This window comes from Elgaria multicarinata, chromosome 9 (genome assembly GCF_023053635.1).
Source record: "Elgaria multicarinata webbii isolate HBS135686 ecotype San Diego chromosome 9, rElgMul1.1.pri, whole genome shotgun sequence".
Lineage (NCBI taxonomy): Eukaryota > Metazoa > Chordata > Lepidosauria > Squamata > Anguidae > Elgaria > Elgaria multicarinata.
Window position 1 is genome coordinate 4,396,665 of NC_086179.1, and position 21,088 is coordinate 4,417,752.

The 21,088-nt window shown below is 50.3% G+C and overlaps 1 protein-coding gene across 1 annotated transcript in view; it reads right to left on the reverse strand.

The window, feature by feature from the left end:
* The window catches only part of COPG2 (COPI coat complex subunit gamma 2), a 42,509-nt gene that overhangs the window by 8,634 nt on the left and 12,787 nt on the right, over window positions 1-21,088 (reverse strand). The window contains exons 8-19 of the mRNA XM_063134613.1: window positions 19,939-20,025; window positions 18,437-18,594; window positions 17,253-17,386; window positions 16,726-16,793; window positions 14,345-14,533; window positions 12,267-12,362; window positions 10,103-10,346; window positions 6,726-6,801; window positions 4,806-4,909; window positions 3,799-3,924; window positions 2,106-2,168; window positions 1,705-1,844 (exon numbers count right to left, since the gene is read on the reverse strand). Of these exons, the coding sequence (XP_062990683.1) occupies window positions 1,705-1,844; window positions 2,106-2,168; window positions 3,799-3,924; window positions 4,806-4,909; window positions 6,726-6,801; window positions 10,103-10,346; window positions 12,267-12,362; window positions 14,345-14,533; window positions 16,726-16,793; window positions 17,253-17,386; window positions 18,437-18,594; window positions 19,939-20,025 (1,485 nt within the window). The remainder of the gene's footprint in view (window positions 1-1,704; window positions 1,845-2,105; window positions 2,169-3,798; window positions 3,925-4,805; window positions 4,910-6,725; window positions 6,802-10,102; window positions 10,347-12,266; window positions 12,363-14,344; window positions 14,534-16,725; window positions 16,794-17,252; window positions 17,387-18,436; window positions 18,595-19,938; window positions 20,026-21,088) is intronic.

Genomic DNA, 21,088 nt, shown 5'->3' on the forward strand with positions numbered 1-21,088 from the left:
CCATTCCTCTGGTACCTGGGGACTAGACCCGTGACACGGGCTTGGCAGAAGTACTGCATGGCCAGTGTAGCGGTAGTTGGAGAATACAGCACCCTCTCCAGATCCTTCAACAATGGCTCTCCGGTGACCAGCGTCTCCGCATTGCGTGCCAAGCCCCACTTTCACTACACGGAGAAGTGCACATCCTTAAAGAAACATCATCAACCCTGATTTCCTGCTCACAATCAACCACGGGAATCATCCTGTCAGCTCCTCAGGCATGCAGTAAAAGGGTGGGTGAATGTAGCATCACTGTGAAAAGGACCTCAGGGTGCAAAGAGGTAACTCATCCAGAGGAGGACAACCAGGATGATCAGGGGTCTGGAAACAAAGCCCTACGAAGAGAGACTGAAAGAACTGGGCATGTTTAGCCTGGAGAAGAGAAGATGGAGGGGAGACGTGATAGCACTCTTCAAAGACTTGAAAGGTTGTCACACAGAGGAGGGCCAGGATCTCTTCTCGATCCTCCCAGAGTGCAAGACACGGAATAACGGGCTCAAGTTAAAGGAAGCCAGATTCCGGCTGGACATCAGGAAAAACTTCCTGACTGTTAGAGCAGTACGACAATGGAACCAGTTACCTAGGGAGGTTGTGGGCTCTCCCACACTAGAGGCCTTCAAGAGGCAGCTGGACAACCATCTGTCAGGGTTGCTTTAGGGTGGATTCCTGCATTGAGCAGCGGGTTGGACTCGATGGCCTTGTAGGCCACAGGGACTGGTTCTCGCCTTCCTCCCTGCTTGTGGGTTTCTCAGAGAGATCTGGTTGTCTGTTGTCTGAAATGGTTTCCAGAGGGGTGGCCATGTCAAGTCTGTTATAGCAAAGACATAAGAGAGCCTTGTGGAACCTTAAAGACAACCAGGATGATCAGGGGTCTGGAAACAAAGCCCTATGAAGAGAGACTGAAAGAACTGGGCATGTTTAGCCTGGAGAAGAGAAGATTGAGGGGAGCCATGAGAGCACTCTTCAAATACTTGAAAGGTTGTCACACAGAGGAGGGCCAGGAGCTCTTCTCGATCCTCCCAGAGTGGGAGGATTGAGGGCTCAAGTTACAGGAAGCCAGATTCCAGTTGGACATCAGGAAAAACATCCTGACTGTTAGAGCAGTACGACAATGGAACCAGTTCCCTAGGGAGGTTGTGGCCTCTCCCACACTAGAGGCCTTCGAGAGGCAGCTGGACAACCATCTGTCAGGGATGCTTTAGGGTGGATTCGTGCATTGAGCAGGGGGTTGGACTCGATGGCCTTGTAGGCCCCTTCCAACTCTGCTATTCTATGATTCTATGATTCATCTAGAGCAAGTGACCTTTGACTACGTGTGCTCTCAGACTGCACCGGATCACGACTGCAGTTTTCATATCTGCATCCAAAGAATTCAAAGGGGTGCACATTTTTTAAAATCCTCACAACAACCCTGTGAGGTAGGGCTGGGCTGGGCTGGGCTGGGCTGGGCTGAGAGACACAGCCCAAGGTCATTTGGTGAGAGCTTTGTCGCTGAGCAAGAATATGGATCGGGGCTGGCTTAGCTCAACGCTCTTTAGGCAACACCCTCTCCGATGGAAATGGGGAAGTGGGGAAAGGCGACCGAAGGCATGGACTGGGTTTACCTGGCTTGGGGCCCCGCGCCTCACATTGCTGTCCTGGCAACAACTCCAGTGTTCATTTTACCTGGAAGACGACGTGATTCGAGAAGACGTGCTTGATGCACCGAACAAAATACTCCGTCTCCGCCTCGGTGAGCTGCGCTGGCTCGGAGGACTTGAAGAGCGGGCCGAGATTCTTGAACTCCGGAATCGCCGCTAGCTGTTCTACGTGGGGGGAAACAAGGGCGCCGAGTCAGCCTGGCAGGTGGGCAACGTGATCCCCCCTGAAACTTCTACAGCAGCCCGGCCCATCCTGGCACCCTCCAGATGTGTCGGATTACAACTCCCATGATCTGGCTGGGGGATTATGGGAGCTGTAATCCGACGCAGCTGGAGGACGCCAGGCTCTGCGCAGAGCGGCGTTAAAAACACAGCTCTCTGCAGCTCAAGCGTCAAGCCCGTGTGCCGCTGGAGGCACTTGATTACCTTGGAAGATGTCCTGCCGTGAAGGAGCCAGTTTCTCTGGCTTGCTGGCCATGAGGGCTACCTCTGAAGGGAGACACACAAGCAGCCGTTAACATTTCCAACCAAGGAGGGCTGGTGGACCAGGGCAACCTCCGATGGAGAGAAAAGCCCAGCCAGTAAGGAAGACCCAGATTTACTTAAAAGGTTCCAGGCTGTGCTGAAAAGGTTCCAGATAACACACAGAAACAAACAACCTTCATTTTAACATCATACACATTTTGGATGGCTTCTCCAAAGAGACCTGCCAAAAGCTGCGTAGGTACTGTGGTTTTGGAGAATTAAGGAAGCAGATGAATGGTGTCGGCTACTATTTCACCGCCCTGCTCTCAGCGTAGCGAGCTGCAGCTACTACTTCCTACTTGCTCAGCCTTGGTGCCATGAGAGGGGTAGAGGTCTTAAGGGGACCCTATGTGGGCTGCCCCAGAAGCTGGAGCTAGTGCAGAACGCAGCAGCTCAGCTGTTCTCACAAGCTGCCTCTTTTCAGCATATAGCTCCTTTTCTGAGGGAACTGCACTAGCTACCTATTGGCTACTGCACCAGGTTTAAGGTTATGGTACTAGTACGCAAAGCCCTAAACAATTTACCAACCTGCCCGGTCACTGAGGTCATTGGAGAGCATGCTCCTGGTGGTTCCACATGGACCTTTGGCCCGACTGGAGACCATCAAGAGAAGAGCCTTTGGTGTGGTGGCCCCTTCTCTTTGGAAGTTCCTGCCCCTGGAGGTCAGGCAGGCAGGCACCAGCACTATGCTGCTTCCGGCACCTTCTCAAAACAACTCTATTCCAAGAAGCCTTCCTCAAGAGATCAGCCACTGTTTCCCGTGGTCCTTTTGTTTTAAATGGAACAATTTTAATTTGCTGTTTTTAATCTTTCTTTTTACTGTATTATTTCTATGTGCACTGCTCCGGAATCTATTTTAGATATGGAGTGGTAGATAAATACTGTAAATGAATAATAAATAAAACAATAAAAACCTGGACTTGGCACTGGAGATTCAGGACACGGAATAATGGGCTCAAGTTAAAGGAAGCCAGATTCCAGCTGGACTTCAGGAAAAACTTCCTGACTGTTAGAGCAGTATGACAATGGAATCAGTGACCTAGGGAGGTTGTGGGCTCTCCCACAATAGAGGCCTTCAAGAGGCAGCTGGACAACCACCTGTCAGGGATGCTTTAGGGTGGATTCCTGCATTGAGCGGGGGTCGACGGCCTTATAGGCCCCTTCCAATGTTTCTATGGATTTGATGAGCTTTTGGTCTCTTCAAACACTTGTCCCACCCGTCTGGCAGCTCAGCCGAAGCCATCCAAACAGCTTGTGAATGTATTTAGCTTTTTAAAAAATTCACCCCGCCTGACGTAAACCAGAATAAAATCTGCAGCAAATATCCTTGACCCATTACCCCATGTGACTGAACATGGCCGCTCGAGCAGGCGTCTTGCGCTGCTTCCAAGAAACACCCAGATGTGGAAGGTGCACAGCTTCTGGCAGGAACTTCTGGCAGGAACTTCTGGCAGAGCTTCTGCCAGGAACGCCCCTCTCCTGAGTCCTGGTCACAGGGGCTGGGCGCATGCATGGCGGGGGCTCCAGATGAGGGGCAGAGACTCCCCCCAAGCCCCACAATATGCTCCACTCGGAAGACGTCCGGGCCATTTACCTGATTTCTGCTCAAAGGTGGGGGCCGTGGCTAGCGGCACAGACCTCATATCGAAAGGGTTCTCCGATGGCTCCAGCGTGTATTGGTGCAGGGCCTTTTCCATCCCGGGAATGGAGACCGTCAGACCTGCAAAATAGGGAAAGGATGAAAATGAGGATCTCTTCTCGATCCTCCCAGAGTGCAGGACACGGAATAACGGGCTCAAGTTAAAGGAAGCCAGATTCCAGCTGGACATCAGGAAAAACTTCCTGACTGTTAGAGCAGTACGACAGTGGAACCAGTGACCTAGGGAGGTTGTGGGCTCTCCCACACTAGAGGCCTTCAAGAGGCAGCTGGACAACCACCTGTCAGTGATGCTTTAGGGTGGATTCCTGCACTGAGCAGGGGGTTGGACTCGATGGCCTTAGAGGCCCCTTCCAACTCTACTATTTTATGATTCTAAGCAGCATAAAAGTAAATTACTCCAAAAATGAACATTCCACTTCCAAAGCTCACCCACCCCACACCCCGATTTCCTTCTATCCTATGTCTTAATTGTTACCCTTTTTTGGGGGGGGGGGGAAGCTATCACAGATTGGACATCAGGACAAACTTCCTGACTGTTAGAGCAGTACGACAATGGAATCAGTTGCCTGGTGAGGTTGTGGGCTCTCCCACACTAGAGGCCTTCAAGAGGCAGCTGGACAACCACCTGTCAGGGATGCTTTAGGGTGGATTCCTGCCTTGAGCAGGGGGTTGGACTCGATGGCCTTGTGGGCCCCTTCCAATTCTGCTATTCTATGATACTCTGATTCTAAGATCCACTTGGAGCTGAGAGGCACAGGCACTTGTAGGACAGCAAGACGAGGGCCTGATGTACGACCACACTGGGGAACATAGGATATGGTCTCCTGAGTGCCCAGAGCAGCCTTCCCCAACCCGGTGCCCTCCAGATGCTGTGCTCCCCTTTTTTTCTTTCCTAAGACCTGCCCGGCATGGATGCCGCTTCCCAGCCAGCCAGCACCCACCATTGAAGATGTACGCTGCGTTCAGGGCCAGCTGCCTCTGCTGCAGCACGTTCAGGTAGAAGGTGGCTCGGTCACGGACCTCGTCGTCACTGTCCATCATGCACCTGCGTGGCAGAGGGGGAGAAGCGCAACGGTCAGCAAGGAAGCGGAGCGGAAAGAAGGGCTGGGAAGAGGAAGTGGCCGCAGCGCCAGCACAGCATTAAAGGCAGCCCAAAAATGCAGGTGTAGAAAAGGGAGAAAAAGCACCACAAATCATCTCCTAAAATACAGACACGCTCTGGTGGTGCTGGTAAAAAATCTTATCTTTACTTATTCCTTCAATAGGCTCAACAATTATATATTGTTTTAACTTGGTTTATGGTTTAATTTGTTTTTAGCTGTGTATATTTACTGTTTTATTTATTTATTTATTTATTGCATTTCTTTACCGCCCAATAGCCGGAGTTCTCTGGGCGGTTCACAAAAATTAAAAACGTTCAAAGTATAAAACAACAATATAAAACCATACTATAAAATACAATCTAAAAGCTCAACCAGATAAAAACAGCAGCAATGCAAAATTACAAATTTAAAACACCAAGTTAAAATTTATTTATAGACTGTTAAAATGCTGGGAGAATAAAAAGGTCTTCACCTGGTGTCTAAAAGCATATAATGTAGGTGCCAAGCGAACCTCCTTAGGGAGCTCATTCCACAGCCGGGGTGCCACAGCAGAGAAGGCCCTGCTCCTGGTAGCCACCTGCCTCCCTTCCTTTGGCAGGGGCTCGCGGAGAAGGTCCCCTGAGGATGACTTTAGGGTCTAGGCAGGTACATATGGGAGGAGGCGTTCCTTCAGATAGCCCGGCCCCAAGCCTTTTAGGGCTTTAAATGTTAATACCAGCACTTTGAATCGGGCCCAGACCTGGACTGGCGGCCAATGAAGCTGGAAAAGGACTGGCGTGATGTGGTCTCGTCGGCCACAGTTTTATACTGTATACTTTTATCTGCACGCTGCCCTGAGATCTTAATGATATAGGGCGGGTTAGAAATGTTTTAAATAAATAAATAAATAAATAAACGTTTTGGATAAAAATCCTTCCTCAGTAGCTGAAGAAAGACGAGAGCTACTATCATCTAAAATCATCATAATAGTAATTGGAAAGTCCTCGACTTTTTCTTTCTCGTTTGGGTGTCCCCGCTGAGAGCTGCGCCAGAGCGGGTCTCTGTTTTTGCAGCTGCAAAACGCAGCCGTAAACTGCAAACTCTAGAAGTTCCTCAGCAACGCTTTTGGACGGTGTTCTCGAAATGGCCTGGCAGTTTCTCAAAAGAGAGGTGGGATTAGGCCCACACGGACAGCGCAGGACGGCGCCCCGTAGTGTTTAAGGGCGTGGAAGCGCAGGCTGGAGTTGCTCAGGAACGACAGAGAGGTTCTCCCCTGCGTGCGCAGCCGTGCCGTTTTGCGTCGCTTCCGATCTTTAGAGAAGGGGTGTGGCTAAGGCTGGGAGGGGGCGGTGCTAAATGGGGGGTAGTTAAAGGTGAAAGGGTGGGATTGCACAACAGAGCCATCAGTACCTCCCGGAATATATTTCTCTCTCTCCTTTCTTGTATCTCTAGCTAAAAGGGTTTTTCTTGCGTTCTTACCGACGTCATAATCTGACATCATTAGCGTGGCAAAACCCGCTACGTTTCCCTGCGTGGCTGCTGGGTTTTGTTCTTCCTAAAAATCAACAATGGCCTGACACCTATCCCACACTGAATTCAAATGCATGCTTTCGACCACAGTTCCACTCAGCAGCATCCGCTGCCCCAACCCCCACCCCAAATGCCAAGAAGGACAAACGTTCCTATCATCTGCTTTCCAAGGTCTTCCTGCGTAACCCAACCCAGAGGGTCAGTTTGGGAAAGGCGTCAGGCTCGAAGCGCCTGCCTTGCGTCACTCACCTCTGCAAGAGCACCAGGACGCTTGGGAGCAGGCTCTCGTTCTGGGCCCCAAACTTGGCCAGCGCGCTGACGGCAGCTGTAGAAGAAGACAGAGCCTGTAGCCAGAGGCAAGCGAAAGCACCTTCAAAATGGCCTGGGAACCACGGGGGGGCCTTCGTGCCCGAGGCCCCGATCTCTAGCCAGTCTCCACTGGAGATACAGTTAGCAGGCAAGAAAAACAGGGCCTTCTCGGTGGTGGTGCTGGAGTCCTGGCAATACCCTCAAAAGAGATCCAACAAGCTCCCTCTTCTCCCATTTTTAGATGGGCTTTAAAAATACTTTTAAAAAAAAGTTAAGGCAGGCATTCTTGGAGTAATTTACTTTTATGCTGCTTAGAATCATAGAATAGTAGAGTTGGAAGGGGCCTAAAGGCCATCGAGTCCCTGCTCAATGCAGGAATCCACCCTAAAGCATCCCCGACAGATGCTTGTCCAGCTGCCTCTTGAAGGCCTCTAGTGTGGGAGAGCCCACCACCTCCCTAGGTAACTGATTCCATTGTCCTACTGCTCTAACAGTCAGAAAGTTTTTCCTGATGTCCAGCTGGAACCTGGCTTCCTTTAACTTGAGCCCGTTATTCCGTGTCCTGCACTCTGGGAGGATCGAGAAGAGATCCTGGCCCTCCTCTGTGTGACAACCTTTTAAGGATTTGAAGAGTGCTCTCATGTCTCCCCTCAATCTTCTCTTCTCCAGGCTAAACATGCCCAGTTCTTTCAGTCTCTCCTCATTGGGCTTTGTTTCCATAATCCTCATTGCCCTCCTCTGAACACGCTTCTATACTGCTTTTACACTGTTTCTATTTAATATTTGTATCCTAACTGGATGCCACCTTGATAGGTTCCTATGCGTTCACTTCAGCGGAGAAGAGCAGGACAGCAATGAAAATAACTACATAAATAAAAGCAGGTGAAGGCAGCAGCTTCTTCCATGAGAAGATCAAAACGAACAAGCTCCTGTCAAGAGCCCTGAACAGAGGAAGCCCCTCCCCGTCGCCCCACTTGCCGGCTTCCACCAAAGCTTTCTCTTTCCATTCATTCCCAGGATCGTGTGCCGCTGTGCTCGGCCCCAACTGGAACGCAGATGGGAGACTGCGGGTTCCAGCATTCTGCTACAAAGGAAAAATTCCTGCACATAGATAGGTAGCATCTCAGGGCGAAGGTTTCTCTGCTGGCCTTCTGTGTGCAAGGAAGAGAAGATTGAGGGGAGACATGATAGCACTCTTCAAATACTTAAAAGGTTGTCACACAGAGGAGGGCCCGGATCTCTTCTTTATCCTCCCAGAGTGCAGGACACGGAATAAGGGGCTCAAGTTAAAGAAAGCCAGATTCCAGCTGGACATCAGGAAAAACTTCCTGAGTGTTAGAGTAGTATAACAATGGAACCAATGACCTAGGGAGGTTGTGGGCTCTCCCACACTAGAGGCCTTCAAGAGGCAGCTGGACAACCCTCTGTCAGGGATGCTTTAGGGTGGATTCCTGCATTGAGCAGGGGGTTGGACTCGATGGCCTTGGAGGCCCCTTCCAACTCTACGATTCTATGAATACTTTCCCCGATGTGCCTGACCTCTCAATGCCCTGGTACCGGCAAGCCATTTCCTTCCTTCCTTCCCAGTCCCTGGTTCCTGCCCCACCACAGCTTTCCGGATTTCCTCAAATTCTCCTTGAACGCCGTCCGTCCTGATGCTTAATTGGATAAGCACTTCTTCGGCGGTTGCTTTCAGCCTCTCCCCATCTGCTTGCATATCAAAACTCAAACTCGGAGAGTTGGTAGCGGCAAGAAAGGCATGTGTGCCTTCGCAACCGATACTGGGCAGCTTGCTAGGCCAGGCTCGTTCAATTTTATTTATTTATTTATTTATTGCATTTGTATACCGCCCCACAGCCGAAGCTCTCTGGGCGGTTCACATCAGATAAAACTTTTAAAAACAATATCCAAAAATTAAAAACCACAGATCATCCTTTTGCAAGGGAGAGCTGACCCTAACTTTACTCCTCAACTCCTGGGCCTCCTACAAAGGCGGCTAAAGGGAGACCTGATAGAGGTATACAGAATTATGCACGATATGGAGAATGTGGACAGGGAGACATTTTTCTCCCTCTCTCAAAATACTAGAACTCCAGTGGGGTCGTCTCATGAAGCTAATGGGTGGGAGATCCAGGACAGATCAAAGGAAGGACTTCTTCACACAGCGCATAGTTAAATTATGGAACTCACTACCACAGGATGTAGTGATGGCCACCCATTTGGATGGTTTTAAAAGGGGGTTGGATCAATTCCTGGAAGAGAAGGCTATCCATGGCTACTAGCCCCAATGGTTGTGTGCTATCTCCAGTATTTGAAGCAGTAAGCCCGTGTGCCCCAGTTGCTGGGGAACATGGGTGTGAGGGTGCTGTTGCACCATCTCCAGCTTTGTTGGTCCCTGGCTGACGGCTGGTTGCCCCCTGTGTGAACAGAGTGCTGGACATGGCACTTCTGAAGTTCTTAAGCAGAAAAGTCCAGGACATTTATACCAGCTGTGGGATAAAGGCAGCCAGAGGTGTGATCCAAAGGTCCAATTACATGCATAGATGCTAAAAAGAGAAATCAACTCTGGTGCTTGATAAACGTATTAAAAACTATTTTATTCTTAAACTCCAAAAATGCTCTGCTCAACGTTTCGGACGTATCGTCCTTCGTCAGGAGCTATAATAAAATATACAGTTCTTTTAAGGAATAACAAAACAGGAACAACACCCATGCATGAATGAAACATTTCATGTAGAAACCTCAGCTGCTCCTATCTACAGATTTTGTAGTTGCCATAAGTCAAGGAGACTAAAGGTTGTTTTAGGGACACTAGAAAAGCTTAGATTTTTGAAGTGAAAGATTTGTGGACTAGGGTCAACAAATACTGTTATGCAATCCTGAGGAGGGATAAGGACAAAAGTGTCCCTAGAAAAACCTTTAGTCTCCATGACTTATGGCAACTACAAAATCTGTAGATAGGAGTAGCTGAGATCTCTACATGAAATGTTTCATTCATGCATGGGTGTTGTTCCTGTTTTGTTATTCCTTAAAAGACCTGTATATTTTATTATAGCTCCTGATGAAGGACGATACGTCCGAAACGTTGAGCAGAGCATTTTTGGAGTTTAAGAATAAAATAGTTTTTAACACGTTTATCAAGCACCAGAGTTGATTTCTCTTTTTAGCATCTACGCTTATTGGTGCGTTTCCCCCCCTATGTCGGCATACCAATTACATGCAGCCGCCTTCTCCTGGAAGACCAGCTTCCCTCCTGCTTCTTGGACTCCAGCCCCACGAAGCCAAGCCGCCCCATGGCTGAACGGGGCCCTACTCACCGGCTCTGACGGCTTCGTTCTCCAGCACCACCCGGTTGAAGATGAAGCGGATGTACTTGGAGGGCGAGGGGGTCCTAGGCCCTTCCTTGCCGAGCAGGTGGAGGATCTTGGTGGCCAGCACCGTGTGCTCGCAGTCCTCGATGAACTCGCAGAGGTGGGCCAGGCCCGACTCCTTGCTCTCGGGGTTCTCCTCGATGATGCTGATGATGCAGTCGACGATGGCGCGCTTGTAGTCAAAGCCACCCTGGGGGAGGGGGAAAAAGAGGCCCAGGCCAGAGGATGCTCAGAACATGGGCCGGGTCCAGGTGCTCAGCCTGCGTCGGCTGCACTGTCCTGCCTAAAGGTCACACCTAATTTCCAGAAGGACATGGACAGGTTAAGACAGGTTCAGAAGAGGGCAACGAAGATGGAACAGGGACTTGAGGAAAGGCAAATGCTATTTTGGGCTGCATTAATAGAAGTACAGCTTCCAAATCACGTGAGGTCCTGGTTCCTCTCTATTCGGCCCTGGTTAGGCCTCATCTAGAGTATTGCGTCCAGTTCTGGGCTCCACAATTCAAGAAGGACGCAGACAAGCTGGAGCGTGTTCAGAGGAGGGCAACCAGGATGATCAGGGGTCTGGAAACAAAGCCCTATGAAGAGAGACCGAAAGAACTGGGCCTGTTTAGCCTGGAGAAGAGAAGATTGAGGGGAGACAGGATAGCACTCTTCAAATACTTAAAAGGTTGTCACACAGAGGAGGGCCAGGATCTCTTCTCGATCCTCCCAGAGTGCAGGACACGGAATAACGGGCTAAAAGGAAGCCAGATTCCAGCTGGACATCAGGAAAAACTTTCTGACTGTTAGAGCAGTACGACAATGGAATCAGTGACCTAGGGAGGTTGTGGGCTCTCACACACTAGAGGCCTTCAAGAGGCAGCTGGACAACCATGTCAGGGATGCTTTAGGGTGGATTCCTGCATTGAGCAGGGGGCTGGACTCCATGGCCTGGTAGGCCGCTTCCAACTGTGCTATTCTATGATTCTATGACTTGGGATGTTCTGGCTGGAGAAAAGGAGACTGAGGGGAGCCACGCTAGCAGTGTTCAGGTACCTAAAAGGATGCCACAGGGAAGACTGTCAAGAACTATTTTCCACGGTCACAGAAATCAGGACCCGAAATAATGAGGATAAGTTACAGCTACCTCGATTTCTACAAGCACAGCCAAATGATGCGGAATATAATCTCAACACAGCACCATACTCTAAGTGAGGTTGCAGAAAAATATGTGCTGGCTACATTACGGACGCGTCACCAAAACAGGAGCATTAACGGCTTTTAACTAAACGTTTTCAACTTGACTGCCCGTGTTTGACAATCTGAGAGAGCGCCTTCTCCCTTACCAACCTGCCCTGTCATTGAGGTCATCGGAGGCGATGTTCCAGGTAGTGTCACATGGACCTATGGCCCGATTGAAGTCCACCAGGAGAAGAGCCTTCAGTGTGGTGGCCCCTTCTCTGTGGAACTCCCTGCCCCTGGAGGTCGGGCAGTTGCCAACACTAGGCTAGTTCCGGCGCCTTCTCAAAACAACTCTATTTCAAGAAGCCTTCCTCAACTGACTAGCCACTGATTTTATGGGTCCTTTGTTTTAAATTGAATCAATTTTAAATTGTGTTTTTAATCTTCTTTCTTTTTACTGTTTATCCCCATGTGCACCGCTCCGGAATCTATTTTAGATGAGCGGTATATAAATATTGTAAATAAATAAGTCTCCAGCCCCTGTGACGAGCCTCGTGTGGCGCAGAGTGGTAAAGCAGCAGTTCCTGCAGCCGAAACTCTCCCCACGGCCTGAGTTCGATCCCAGCAGAAGCTGGTTTCAGGCAGCCGGCTCGGGTCGACTCAGTCTTCCATCCTCCCGAGGTCGGTAAAATGAGTACCCAGTTAGCTGGGAGAAAGGTAATCATGGCCAGGGAAGGCAACGGCAAACCACCCCGCTATAAGGCCTGCCAAGAAAACGTCAGCGAAAGCTGGCGTCCCTCCAAGAGTCAGTAATGACTCAGTGCTTGCATGAGAGGTTCCTTTCCTTTCCTTCCAGCCCCTGCATGTCCCACAGCGAGGAACAGGGGGCTTCCGGATATCTGTTCCCCCAAGGATGTGCCCACGAGGCAGGCAAGCCCAAACCTACATCATCCCTGAGCATGTTGGAGAGGAAGGTCATCATCACGCTGTGTTTCCGCGGGTACTTCTGGCACAGGGCGCTGATAGCCTGGACCACCACCACCTGCAAGGCAACAGAGCACAAAGTGGAAGCGAAGAGCATCGGTGAGCATCGTCTACCTCAGGAGGCCTGGAAAACTTCCCAACGAAGTGCAGCCTTGATATAGAGGAGCAGGGAGGGCAATAGGCAACAGGGGTAGAGGGGGGTCCCACTGGCAAGCCACACAGCAAAGCATTATTCTCTGGGGCACCCCAGGGATGGTCCTGTCCCATCTTGGTGCCACAGAGACGCTTATTCGAAGCCAGAAGCTTGCGGCCTTCACTGGCCTTGCTTCCCTTCATCCATTTCCACTTCTTTCTCTAGTTGCTCCTCCTCAAATCCTTCACTCTTCAGCAGAGATAAGGATGATGCGATTTGGCTGCAAGAAAGGCAAATGCTATTTTGGGCTGCATTCATAGAAGCATAGCTTCCAAATCCCGTGAGGTCCTGGTTCCTCTCTATTCGGCCCTGGTTAGGCCTCATCTAGAGTATTGTGTCCAGTTCTGGGCTCCACAATTCAAGGACGCAGACAAGCTGGAACGTGTTCAGAGGAGGGCAACCAGGATGATCAGGGGTCTGGAAACAAAGCCCTATGAAGAGAGACTGAAAGAACTGGGCATGTTGAGCCTGGAGAAGAGAAGATTGAGGGGACACATGAGAGCACTCTTCAAATACTTAAAAGGTTGTCCCACAGAGGAGGGCCAGGATCTCTTCTCGATCCTCCCAGAGTGCAGGACATGGAATAACGGGCTCAAGTTACAGGAAGCCAGATTCCGGCCGAACGTCAGGAAAAACTTCCTGACTGTTAGAGCAGTACGACAATGGAACCAGTTACCTAGGGAGGTTGTGGGCTCTCCCACCCTAGAGGCCTACAAGAGGCAGCTGGACAACCACCTGTCAGGGATGCTTTATGGAGGATTCCTGCATTGAGCAGGGGGTTGGACTTGATGGCCTCGTAGGACCCTTCCAACTCTACTAGTCTATGATTCTATGAACCTCTGGCCCATGGGCCAAATTTGGCCAACCAGGCTAGTCCGGCAAGATCACCTTTTCCTTCGCACACAGCCCCGTCCCGACTCCCTGTCCACAACCAGCTTCTTTAAGGGTGCAATCCCATGCATGTTTAGATAGGGCAAAAAATCCTACAACTCCCAGCATGGCTGGCTGGGGAATGATGAGAGTTGTAGGACTTTTTTCTATCTAAATGTGTAAAGGATTGGACCCTAAATGTTGCCTCTGGGACAGACACCCTTTCACACCAGGGACAAAATAAAATTATTATTATTATTATTATTATTATTATTATTATTATTAATAATAATAATAATAATAATAATAATTTATTACTCGCCTCCCCCTCTGGATCGAGGCGGCGAACATTAGATACAAATACCATAAAATACATAAAATGGATTAAAACATCCAAAACTAATACAATATTAAAATAACAGTCGAATATCTTAAAATTCGAGATCCGTCTTTATAGCCTTCTTAAATTAGGGAAAAGACTATTGCTAGTTACTAGTCTTTATCATGCAGCCAAAATAGGTTTTAGCCAATATCATCCACAACATCAACAAAAGACATCTTACAATACAATAAATAACAGAACATGATCATAGTTTAGTCACAATAAGATATATTAATTGCAGTTCCATTAATACATTGAGATAAAATTTATGGCAGTCCACCCTGAGCCGGGTCATTGTCCGCTATTAAGGCTGTTAAGTTGACGAGTCTCCTCCGGCTGGCCGTTCCACAGTCTGGGGGCGGCAGAAGAGAAGGTCCTCTGGGTAACAGTTGTCAGCCCAGTTTTGGCTGACTGGTGTAAATTCTCCCCAGAGGACGTAAGTGTGGGGGGCGGAATACACTGTTGAGTTACCTTGGAGTTTAAACCTCCCAAATTAGCTATCCGGTGTGAAGCCCCAACCTACAACTTCCAACCGTTGGTCCTCCCTGAGCTGCTCACATCAACTTGCCCTTTCCCTACAAGCAAAAAGCCTCACCTTAAACTCGTCGGAGATCTCGGACACGAAGGAAGAGATCTGCTTCATGAGCCTGTCCACGCTGCTCTCGCTCCCCGTCTTCAGGAGCGTGGTGATGGCCAGGGTGGCGATGCTGCGGTTTGAGTCCGTGATCAGGTTCTCGAGGTCCAGGTTGCAGGCCGTGACCGCCGAGGGGTGCTTCATGGCCACCTGGAAGACCAGCCAGACATTGGAGACAAGAGCAACTGGCTGAACGGAAGAATCCTGTGGGGCAGCGGTGGGTCACTAGCAAGCCAACTCTCAATGGCTCAGTTCAGACAACACGTTTCTCAACGGTGGTTTTAGAACTCCACACCACCGTTGAGAAACGTGTTGTCTGGAGGGAAGTCTCCATGCAACAGTGGAGGTTTTTGGGGAAACACGCCATGCAGAATATCCACGCTGTGCAGAGCAGAGTTTCTGCACAACTGTTGTGTGGTTTTCCATTGTGTTGAGTTGACTCTTCCCATGGGCTACAGAGTTTCCTGGCAAGAGCGGCAAAAGGAGCAAGTGCCGCTCTAGGAGAGCCGCTGGGATTGTTTTTCTTTTTGCAGCAATGGCTGATGGGATACCGTTGGGAGGATTGGGGGAAGAGAGAGGGCGGAGGAACTATCTATCAAACATCACAACGGATTTTACACAACTCCACGGTAGCCCAGTGTTACACAACAGCGGAGTTAGAACGTGTTGTGGAGGTGGGGGCACCCCCTACAAACTCAACCCTTGAGTGGAGTTTTCACACTCCATAGAGAAATGTGTCGTCTGAACTGAGCCAATGTCTCTCACCATCAGCAATGCTGGCTAGGAGTTGTAGGCCATAAGATCTGGAGGGGTGCAAGTTGCCCACCCCTGCTGTAAGGGCCCCCTGACTGCTCAATCACCATCACAGAGACCATACGAGCGACCTCCTGTTATTACTAAGAGTCTCCTCTGGAGGGTGGTGGCTCAAGCCTTTGCTGGAGGCCCTGAAAACAGCAGCAGGCCGACACACCAACAGGACCACCCTTCATGTTTTGCAGGGGTCGTCCAAGCTGGCTAGAGAATCCTATCTTTGGAGGGCCGGCCCCTTCCAGGTTAAGGAGCCCACCTTGATGGACAGATCAAACTTGCAGATGACACAAAATTGGGTGGGATAGCTAATACCCTGGAAGACAGAAACAAACTTCAAAGTGATCTTGATAGGCTGGAGTGCTGGGCTGAAAATAGCAGGATGAAATTTAATAGGGAGAAATGCCAAGTTCTACATTTAGGAAATAGAAACCAAAGGCACAGTTACAAGATGGGGGATACTTGGCTCAGCAATACTACAAACGAGAAGGATCTTGGAATTGTTGTAGATTGCAAGCTGAATAGGAGCCAACAGTGCGATAGGGCTGCAAGAAAGGCAAATGCTATTTTGGGCTGCATTAATAGAAGTAGAGCTTCCAAATCACGTGAGAAACACCTTATGAAGAGAGACTGAAAAAACTGGGCATGTTTAGCCTGGAGAAGAGAAGATTGAGGGGAGACATGAGAGCACTCTTCAAATACTTAAAAGGTTGTCACACAGAGGAGGGCCAGGATCTCTTCTCCATCCTCCCAGAGTGCAGGACACGGAATAACGGGCTCAAGTTAAAGGAAGCCAGATTCCAGCTGGACATCAGGAAAAACTTCCTGATTGTTAGAGCAGTACGACAATGGAATCAGTTGCCTAGGGAGGTGGTGGGCTCTCCCACACTAGAGGCCTTCAAGAGGCAGCTGGACAAGCATCTGTCAGGGATGCTTTAGGGTGGATTCCTGCCTTGAGCAGGGGGTTGGACTCGATGGCCTTGTCGGCCCCTTCCAACTCTGCTATTCTATGATTCTATGACTCCCAAACCCTGGAGCTGACACGGTTGTCATCCACCTCCGGGCCTCTGATGGGTGGGGCTAGAAATCAAAAGCGGCAGCCAAAAGGCTTGGAATGGCTCCTTGCCGTGGCTCAAACCCGCCACCCGCGCTGGGGTCCCCCACTCATTCCGTAGCTCAAGGTAACCGCCCTGGCAGTGGCCACGTTTCTTACAAAACCATGGCGTTATGCGTGATCACATAAAGTGGCCTTCCCCAACCGGTGTCCTCCTGATGTGCTGGGCTACAACTCCCAGCCATGCTGGCTGGGAATGATGGAATGTGTGGGCCAACAAATCCAGGGGGGACCAGGTGGAGGAAGGCAGGTGTCAAGTAACTTGCTGGCCGGCCAGCCACGGTGAGAGAACGGCTCAAAGGAAAAGAAGAGGCAGAGAACCGGCTGGAGAATTGCGGCCAGGCAAACGTACAGGAACAGCGTCCCGTCCCTGCCCTCCTCCCTGCCCCCGAGATGTGAGAGGGGCCTGAGGAACGCTCACCTTATTAAGGGTCCTGACTGCGGCGTATCTCAGGACAGGCTTGGGAGAGCTGCAGAAGAGCTGAAGCACTGAAACGAAAGGAGAGTTCACATGGGGCTGCTTTACACGGCGAGAGAAGGGGAAGGGGCCGTGGCTCAGGGGTCGCGCACGCGCTTTGCACGCAGGAAGTTCCCAGGCTCAGTCATGGGCGTCCTGAGGCAGCAGGGCTAGGAGAGATGGCTCACCCTGCCTGGCAGAGCACACGGCCCTGAGATAAGAGGGACGAACCCCTTAAGCAAGCCTTCCCCAAGCCTGGTGCCTGCCAGAGGTATTGGAGTGCAACTCCCATCATCCCCAGCTGGCTGGGAATGATGGGAAATGCACTCCAATACCTCTTAGGCTTTAAACCTGACTCTACCTAGAAGCACAAACCGGAAGGCCCCTGGGATTAACATTCTGCCTGAGCCGTGCCCACCAGCTGCTTCTGCCGGTCTGAAACACCCTCTGAATCAAGTGTGCGGTGGGGGGAGGCCCTTCCCGCAGCCCACCTGAGACGGCCGGGGCCAGTTCCCTGGCCGTGCAGTTCGGGAGATGGATGATCGCGGAGGCCGCCTCGTAAATGACCATCTCGTGCTTGTTCCGCAGGCAGCTCTCGATGAAGTCAAAGAGAGGGTTGTCGTGCCTGTCCGGAAAAAGAGACGGAAAGCGGCCTTTACGGAACGGTCATGAGCCCAGAGCCGCCGTGCTCGGAATGGCGCCTCTTTGTCAGGCGGCCATAAACGGAAAGACTAAAACGGGCAACACGGAGCTATGAACATTCCACTTCCAAAGCTCGCCCACCCCACACCCCGATTTCCTTCTATCCTATGTCTTAATTGTTACCCTTTTTTGGGGGGAAAGCTATCACAGATTGAACATCAGGACAAACTTCCTGACTGTTAGAGCAGTACGACAATGGAACCAGTGACCTAGGGAGGTTGTGGCCTCTCCCACACTAGAGGCCTTCAAGAGGCAGCTAGACAACCATCTGTCAGGGATGCTTTAGGGTGGATTCCTGCAGGGGGTTGGACTCGATGGCCTTGTAGGCCCCTTCCAACTCTGCTATTCTATGTTCTATGAGATTATCTACACAAGTTCTGTGGGAACAAATGCAAAGTTTGGATTTTATAAAATCTGATGAGATTTCTGTTTTATTTCACTGCCAGAAGAAACCCTCCCTTGACAGGGAACATAAGACGAGACCTGATGCTGGATCAGACCAAGGGTCCATCTAGTCCAGCACTCTGTTCCCACAGGGGCCAACCAGCTCTTGACCAGGGACCAACAAAGCAGGACATGGTGCAACCGCACCCTCCCACCCATGTTCCCCAGCAACTGCTGCACACAGGTTTACTGCCTCGGATATTGGAGGTAACACATAGCCATCAGGGCTAGTAGCCATTGATAGCCTTCTCCTCCAGGAATTTATCCAACCCCCTTTTAAAACCATCCAAACTGATGGCCATCAGTGCATCTTGTGGTAGTGAGTTCCATAGTTTAACTCTGTGCTGTGTGAAGTAGAAGACCCTGCATGTACTACACTCACTACCTTCTGTATTTCATATGCCTCTGAGAAAGCAGGGCTACGACCCTAAGGACTCTCCTGTTACTACAAACCAGGTTGTCTGTAGGGCGCTGGAAGAACTGATATGGGATGCACCCTCTCTGCCAAACACCCCCCAAAGCCCTTTACCCCTCGTCAGACTCCTTCAGCAGCCGGCTGGCAATCCGGATCAGCATGCAGTACGCAAACTGGGATTTCAGTCCAGATTTCGTGAATTTATTCAGCATCTTGGAAACGGCGAGGCGGTCATTCTTCCTAAGGTGGTAGAGCAGTCCTAAAGCGTGGTACTGGAGAGGCAGAAGGGAGGGGGGGGGAAAACCAAATAAATCCACTGCTCTTGCTGTGCAATGTATAATGAAGTTTGGTTACACTTTTGCAAGTTAAGTACAGAGCCATCTGTGGTTAGAGTGTCAGGCCCAAAGGCAAAAACAGAGAGAAGGAGGACCATGTTAGCTGCCCTGGGTTCCTTGCAAGAGGAGAAAGGGCAGGATATAAATGCAACAACAACAACAACAACAACAACAAACCACTGGCCATGGAAGTCACAATTATTCCGTTAGTCACATCAGTCACTGGCATCACATCAAAAAACTATACAGAAAACCTTCAGAAACTGGGCCTACCAAAACCTTCAGAAACTGGGCCTACCAAAATACATCCACACCAACATCAAGAAAGCAGGCATACTTAAAACATGCTCAATTGTCAGAAAATTCCTGAATCTGTAAAAGACAGCATGACTTGGCAAAGCCCGTCATGTCCGTCTAGACCAGCCTTCCTCAACCTGGGGCGCTCCAGATGTGTTGGACTGCATCTCCCAGAATGCCCCAGCCTGGCTGGGGCATTCTGGGAGTTGTAGTCCAACACATCTGGAGCGCCCCAGGTTGAGGAAGGCTGGTCTAGAAAGAGACAACAATAATAATATGATGATGACAGTACTTAGGTTAGAAGGCCATTAGTAAAAAAAATAACACCTGGCTTCCATCTCAAATTGAGTCTCGATGGTTTCTCCAAAAGGTCCAACACTCCCAATATCAACGGGTGTCCTGAAGTTTGGCCTCAATGAACTGCCTCAACTACCGAGGTCTCCCAAAGGGTAGCTAAGAACCAGGGAGCCGGAACGCTTCTGTCGTGCCTTTGCAGTGCAGTGCACTGCGCCCTGAAGAAGGACCGTTGTTAGGAGCGGGGGGGGACATCTACGGAGGGGGCTCAGGCAAAGAATGGGTCTCGATTACCCCCAGACCCTTGACGCTGCCGGATGCTAGGGCCAAACGAAGAGCAGCTGCTCAGCGGGGCGTGATCAGCCTCCCCCAGCGTGTCCCAGGGCAGGAAGGAGGAGGAGGAAAAGCTCAGAGCTCCTTGAGCTTGCAAGGGAGGCTGGCAAAATAAGGGGTCGTCCTTCGTTCAGAGCAGTAAATGCACGAAAGCCACACAGCTGCTTCCCCCCCCCCGTGCTGAAGTGGGGGCAGGTCAAGACCTGGGTCAATAGACCCACCTACTCCTCAGCTGCCCTAAAAGACTATCTCAATTCTTTAGTGGTGTCATTTCTTCTGGGTACGAAAGGTCCACTTGATGACCCATCGGCAGGACTGAACCAGGACACCCTCACCCCCCTTCCCTGGGTCACGTACCTGCACCATGATGTTGTCGCTGGAAGCAGCTTCCTGGGCCTCGTTGATCCACCGTTTGACCACATCATAGTTGATCTTCATCATGTGCTGGAAAGAATTGTCCAGAATCAATGAAGAGGAACGCAGGAAGCTGCCTTATCTTGAGGCAGAGCCTTGGTCCATCCAGCCCAGTACGGTCAAGGCTGACTGGCACCAAGGGCTGCCCAGGGTTACGGGCAGGATTATTTTCAGCCCTACCTGGAGGTCCCAGGAATTGAACCTCTGCATGCAAAGCACGTGCCATAGCTCCATGGTCATAGAATGATAGAGCTGGAAGGGGCCTACAAGGCCATGGAGTCCAACCCCCTGCTCAATGCAGGAATCCCTCTTCAAGCATCCCTGACAGATGGTTGTTCAGCTGCCTCTTGAAGGCTTCTAAGGTGGAAGAGCCCACAACCCCTTCTCTAAATGCTGGCTGAGGACCTGGCTTAAACCACCATTACATGGGTGAAATTGCACAGGTGTAGCATTATTTTTAAAGGGGGGGATTAAATGTCCCAGCCTGCAATTGCAGCAGAAGGAAATGCATATGAACACATAGAAACTAATACAGAGACACAAAACAAAGTAAGAACAGTGGCTTGAATGCACCCGGGGGTCTCCTCTAGCTATTCAATGTCCAACCAGCAGGTGGAGCCTTGGCAGGTAGGATATACAGGTATTGGAGGGAAGGAGGGTGGGGAATTATTTAATTTTCTGCTTCAGTGACAGTCAAAGCTTTTACCTGTCTAGGGGAACAATGGAACGGTTACGGGTGTGGGTTGGAGGGCAGACATGTGGGGATGCCAAGGTGCCCTTACGTGCAGGGAATCAGGCGTAAGGCAATAATTTCCTTTTAGGATTTGCTTTTTCTTGCATTTGCAAAGAATCTGTGTGCAGGCAGGCCTCCAAAGAAGCACACAGGAGAGTTCATATTTCATCCGGGACAAAGAGAGGAGGTGGTATTTCATCCTTATTAGGTATTAACCATGTCTGTGACTCCAACATTTCATTGTGGGATTGGATGACAGGACGGGATATAGGAAGCTTGAGAATGTGGCAAGTCAGGCTGGGTGACAGGGATGAATATATGTCATGTCTAACCCTACTGCACCTGTTTGGGAGAAGGTAT